The sequence below is a fragment of the Trichechus manatus genome, unplaced genomic scaffold (assembly GCF_000243295.1).
Source record: "Trichechus manatus latirostris isolate Lorelei unplaced genomic scaffold, TriManLat1.0 scaffold00194, whole genome shotgun sequence".
NCBI lineage: Eukaryota > Metazoa > Chordata > Mammalia > Sirenia > Trichechidae > Trichechus > Trichechus manatus.
Window position 1 is genome coordinate 2211306 of NW_004444130.1, and position 6000 is coordinate 2217305.

At 41.1% G+C, this 6000-nt stretch overlaps 1 protein-coding gene and 1 non-coding gene across 2 annotated transcripts in view; both read right to left on the bottom strand.

Annotated features, from left to right (window-relative positions):
* The window catches only part of SF3B3 (splicing factor 3b subunit 3), a 49913-nt gene that overhangs the window by 38296 nt on the left and 5617 nt on the right, over nt 1–6000 (bottom strand). The window contains exons 3-5 of the mRNA XM_004387798.3: nt 4171–4497; nt 3301–3473; nt 2634–2775 (exon numbers count right to left, since the gene is read on the bottom strand). Of these exons, the coding sequence (XP_004387855.1) occupies nt 2634–2775; nt 3301–3473; nt 4171–4497 (642 nt within the window). The remainder of the gene's footprint in view (nt 1–2633; nt 2776–3300; nt 3474–4170; nt 4498–6000) is intronic.
* On the bottom strand, nt 3808–3887 carry LOC111822688 (small nucleolar RNA SNORD111). The gene has a single exon (XR_002825824.1). It is a non-coding gene; the product is annotated as a small nucleolar RNA SNORD111 (small nucleolar RNA).

Genomic DNA, 6000 nt, shown 5'->3' on the forward strand with positions numbered 1-6000 from the left:
GCAGTGATTTGATATAACCATGAATTACGAGAATTAACTTTCAATCCCTTCTCTCCTTCAACACAACCTGATGAAGGTACAGTGTACCCAAGGCTGAGAAACATTTCAAGTGTTTTCTCTCCCTGATCCATGGTAGGCAAGGATGGAGCAGTTTGTTTATATGGAAAGTTTGGGCAATCTCATCCAGCACTTGTTCAGGTATTTGATATTTCATCCAATTTTTTACCTCCAAGCCCAGAACTCAGTTGTCAGCTTAAGACCTTTAGTCAACTACCTACCAGAGACTTCCACATGGAATGTTTCACCAAAAAAACCAAACCAAACCCGTTGTCATGGAGTCAATTCCAACTCACAGCGCCCCAACAAGACAGAACAGAACTGTCCCATACGGTTTCCAAGGAGCAGCTGGTAGATTAGAACTGCTGACCTTTTTCGTTAGCGGCAGAACTCTTAACCACTGTGCCACCAAGGATCCGGATGTTCCACAGGCACCTCAAAAACACTGTGTGTTCATAAACTAACTCAAGTTCCTTCCCAAACCTGTTTCACCTTCTAGGGTCTCCATCTTAGGAGAATACTACCATCCACCAGTAGACCAAACCAGAAGCATGGGTGTCATTCTTCATCTCTCTCCCCTCCCATGCATCTCTCCCATCCCTTTTCATTCTACATCCTTAGCAGCTCTTAAATTCATGCATCTCTCTCATGTTGCCACTATCTTACTTGGATTACTGAAATAGCTTCCTTAACAGTCTCCTCCATCTCCTCCCCTTAGTCTTACATATATTCCATTCCATTAGACAAAATGTCATTAATTCTTCTAAAATGTCAATCTTACGAGGTTATTATTCTCCTGCCTAAAAGCCTTCAGTAGCCAGTAGCTAACACCACCAACCACCACCCCTAGAAGTAATGGTCCAATCAGAATGAGCTTTCAGTTCTCAGAATGGATCATGTTCTTCCTTGCATTTGATCCTCTGTATGTGCTGTTCCCTTTAACTGTAACAGAAACCCTCCTCCACTACCTATAATTGTACCTAGCTAGCTCTGGTGGCGCAGTGGTTAAGAAATTGGCTGCTAACCAAAAGGTCAGCAGTTCAAATCCACCAGGTGCTCCTTGGAAACCGTATGGGGCAGTTCTACCCTGTCCCATAGGGTCACTATGAGTCGGAATCAACTTGACAGCAATAGGCTTGCAACTTTTTTTTTTTTGGTTTAGCTCCTAGTAGTCCTCAACTCTCAGCTTAGAGAACACAGAAAGCTTTCTCCAGCATACCTGCTTCCTTTCCCTGGGTTAGCTCCCCTCCCCAGTGCTGTCATGGCACTTGGCACTCTCAGTGGCAATTTTTTTGTTGCTTGTCTATATCCCCCACTAAATTCAAACTTGCATAAAGGGAGGCAATATTTAATTTTTCCCACTGTAATCCCAAGACCTAGTAGACTGACTCGGCATATACTAACAGACACTCAAAAAATATTTGTTGAATGAACGAAGTCCTCATAAATTAAAAGTATGGTAATAAGTTGAAGTAAGGAACGAGGTGTATAACACACTTTCCAAGGTTCACCTGCTTAGTATAAGTCTCTTCCCAAGGATTAATGCTCAAAGACAAGTAACGTATTAGTCTTCTTCAAAATCCTCTAAGACAGGTGTCAATTTAAGTGGAAATGATTAAAAAACAGAAAGGACTGCATCACTGTCTTCCCGAAGTTTAATGAAATTTAAATGACCACAAATACAGTTGTCCTCCTTTAGTCTTTTAATATAAAAAATTAAACTGATACTAATTTTCCAATGCTGAATCATCTTTGAGTTCCTACAAAAAATCTTACCTAGCTATGATAAGCTATGATTTATCTAAAACACCACTGAATCTGATTTCTAAAATTTTAGAATTTTGTATCTAAAATCCTAAGTAGAACTATCCTATAAATTTTTGTTACCGCCCTTCCCCAGTTTTGGTACTAAAATTGTGTTAGGCTCATAAAGTGGTTCAGTAGCTTTTCATTTTCTACTCTCCAGAAAAATTTGTTTTAAAAGGCAGTATATGTCTTTTACAACATGATAAAAGTTTCCCTCAAAATTCTGGACCTAATTCTTTTGGGAGTAAGAAATTTTTTACCAGTGTTCCAATTTCTTTAACGTATGTTGGCCTGTTCAAGTTCTTAATACCTTCATGGACCAATTTGGTTAACACTTTTCAAATTTCATCTAAGTTTTCAACTTCAATGACCTATAGTTTTATCTTGATAGGTTTGTCTATTTCACTTGTATTTTCAAAGAACCAAATTTTGATTTTCTTAATAAAAGAAGATTGACTACAATCAAAATATCACAGAGACTAATAGTAACCAATATTCCAAGCTGACTGCTCTCCTGGTGCTTTCCTTCCTGCCCCCACTAGAGTATATGAGTTACTAAAGAGACAGATTCTCTTTATCCATACAAGGCTTCTTTATCACTCTACCACATGAACTTCTAACCTAGACATAAACTTCTATACCTAGCATAGACAAGGTATACAAGTTTACTACAAATGGATTAATTTTCAAATCCTATTAAATAAACCCTCCTATGTTTGGGCATAAAATGGATCAAGTAGTAGAGTACAAAGCATCTCTGAGAAGAATACCTGTAATAAGGAAGTTGCCATGTTCCTCCAAAGGTTCACTGTATTTTCGGACCACGTGGTTTAAACCAAGGTCTAACTCATAGAAGGTAAGTGTCTGCTGGGTATTAGCTGCTGCTTCACCTGTTGGATCATTGTCAGCTTCCTACAGAAGAATACAGTGGCACAAAGGCTAATAAATACAATAAAATCAAATAAATCTTAGAGCTGGAAAGGAAGGACTTCAGGACCCCTCCACTATACAAATGAGGATACGGGGTCCATAGATGCCAAATGGTTTGCCAAAGTTCATACTACGAGGTAATGGCAGAGCTGGAAGAAGAACTCAGGTCTCCTAATCCTGGGTCCAGAGTTACCCGTATTAGACAACACTGCCTTCTACTGAAGGCAAAGCACGGTATGCTCTGCCTTTCACTACTTCCCTGTGAAATAATCCCCCAAATACAACTTTACCTCTTCATGCAACTTTTCTCAGTAAATACCTTGGTTCTATAGGGAGACTGTTCAACTCAGAGCAAAGTGCTGTTATATTATCGTTACAAAGAACTGCAACAAGATATTTCGAATACAGAAAAGAACTGCTAGTAAGATAGTTACAAGACATGCACAAAGAAGACAACATAGAGGTAACTGGAAAAACCCAAAGAGAAAGAGACATGGTCCCCATTACCTCATAATCCATTTCCAAACAGGCAAACATTGGATTTTCAAATCCCACATCTACTCCAACCACATGATACACTAAAGTGTTTGCTTTGTGGGCCTCCAGGGGAGATGAAATGGTAAGCCGGGCTGCAGCATCTCTGTTCAAAATATATACCAATTTCTGTTTCTCAATGGCACCTGTAGTCAAAGGAGATAAAAAACACAAGATCTCTAGGTAATAAGAGGTGCTCACAAAATATCATGATCAAAACAAAAAAAAATCATTATTATTAACAGCCAGCACTAAGTATTTTAACTCAGGATTCTATCATTAAAATACAGGGGGCACCACTTTTTGCCCCCCGTTCCTAATAGGGATCTTAAGATCTCACTAACTCTTTGAAATTTTTTTAATGTGCCATGTAGATTTAAGGATACTGAGAAACTAAACAATAATTCATAAAATTGCTAGTTTTATTCTTTGAATTAGAGCTAATGATTTGGAAACTGCTCAGAGAAGGCTGCCCTCAAAAGGCCTGGTCAGATACACAGAATTTTCTTCAAGACATTTATCAGAGAAGAAACATGAATGTGAGTCATCACCTCAGGCCGATGAAAGCAACCATATCCACTGTCTAATAATGAAACATCATTTCACTGTAGTCTTTCTGGAGATAAACCAAGAAATTAAATTTTTGCTCGATTTGAAAAACATCTGCTTCCCCATTATTTTCAAAGAAAAATGCAACTTTAAACCATGGAGTTAGTTGACGTACGATGCCATATTTCACCTATTTAAGTGATGCACTGGCATTCTGCCAAGATCACAGCATTGTTATTCTAAACTGAGCATCTGGGAGAGCCAGATATGCATTCAACAGAGCAAGTCACTCACTGATCATAACAGCTCGTCCTTTGGGATCTACAGCTAAGAACTGGCCAGGAACGATGCGGCGGCATCCACTCTTGCCAAAGGTTTCTTGGTGAATTTTCTCAAACATATTCTTAGACGGTTGGTACTCCAGGATAACAATCCGGCCTGAGTCGCTGCCAACCACAATGTAGTCTTTGGTGCCACCTGTCAGCCTAAAGGCCATGAGAGATCGGATAACACCAAATACTTCCACAGTTAGGAGGGTGTGTACTTTGCCAGTATTGGGATCAGGGCGAAGCAGCTCCAAGATTTTCCCACGAGAAACAACAATTTCCTGTTGTTTGGTTCCTAGACCACCAAAGAAAGAAAAACCATAAGCAACCAGAACTAGTCTAAAGTAACATGGACAGATAAAAAACACCACTAAAGATAAATATAATTAAATGACTTGGGGGCTCCATGTTTTTAGCTTCTATTTGAAAAGATACTTTTCCTAAAATTGAAATGCTCTAACAAAAGTACTGAGGCTTTTTAAAAATAGTCATATAAATTATTTTTTAAAAGCTTCTATTCTACTACCTATCCTTATTTTCTAAGATTTCCCATAAACCTTAACAATTGGGAGTTGTCTAAAATGGTATTAACATCTGCTCAGCTTTATAAAGTCCAAATTTTCCAAAGGCTTCTTCTTTCTAGTCCATCTTTAAGGCTTTTGTTCTAACAAACCATAGAAACTTTCTGTGTGGTTTGACGTATTGTCTCAAACGAATTTTAAAGCTGACATCTAATATATTTTATTTCCAAATTCACTCCTAAAAAATTCATTTGCGGGGGGCCTCATACCATCAAGAAAGCAGTGCCGGGAGCAGAGCGCGTCCTTTGGACCAGGGTCCCTGCGCCAAGAAGCTCCTAGTCCAGGGGAACACTGATGAGAGGAAGGCCGACAGAGAGAAAGCCTTCCCCTGGAGCTGACACCCTGAATTTGGACTTTTAGCCTACTTTACTGTAAGGAGATAAACTTCTCTTCATTAACAGCGTCCACTTGTGCTATTTCTGTTATGGCAGCACTAGATGACTAAGACAGAATTTGGTACCGAGAGAGCGGGGTGCTGCTCTAACAGATACCTAAAATGTGGAAGCGGTTTTAAAACTGTGAATGGATAGACGTGCGGCAGTGACAGAGGACCAGCAACAGCAGAGAACCTATGGCAGCAGCAGAGAACCAACAGCAGCAGAACCAGGAGACTGGTGAAAGACGGCGCTGGAGCCGACCCACGGAGCGAGAGAGCTGAGTGCCTGTGTGCAGGAAGCTTCCTGGCGGAGTGGGGTACCTCCGGGCACTTATCAGTGGAGCTAGGCTTGCCGACCCACGGAGGTCGAGAGAGCTGAGTGTCTGTGTGCATGAGGCTTTCTGACAGAAGGGTGCCGCCGGGCACTTATACCGGTGGAGCTAGTGAGCTTTGGAACACTTGCCCCAGCAGGGCAGATGCAGGCGTGAGGCCTGAGGGCCAAGAGCCCATAGGAAGCAGAAGCTGAAGAGACAAAGGACACAAGAAGCTGAGCTGCTTCAGTCTCAAAAGGTATGGCCATGACCTCAAGGGTTTCAAAGGGTGGAGCCATGGCCTCTGGTATTTCTCAGGGTGGAGTTGTCACTCTGATGGACTAGGAAAATGGTGAGCCTAAAGCCAAGGGAGCTGAGTTGCTGTCCCAGTGGGCCTGGAAGACAGAGCTGAAGCCCAGGGCCAAGGGGCCTCCACTCAAAATCCAGAGACTGTGGCCAATACCTGGAGTCTGGAGGGCAGGGCCATTGTGTAAATTGTCTCAGAGAACAGAGGATTATTTTCAAAGCCT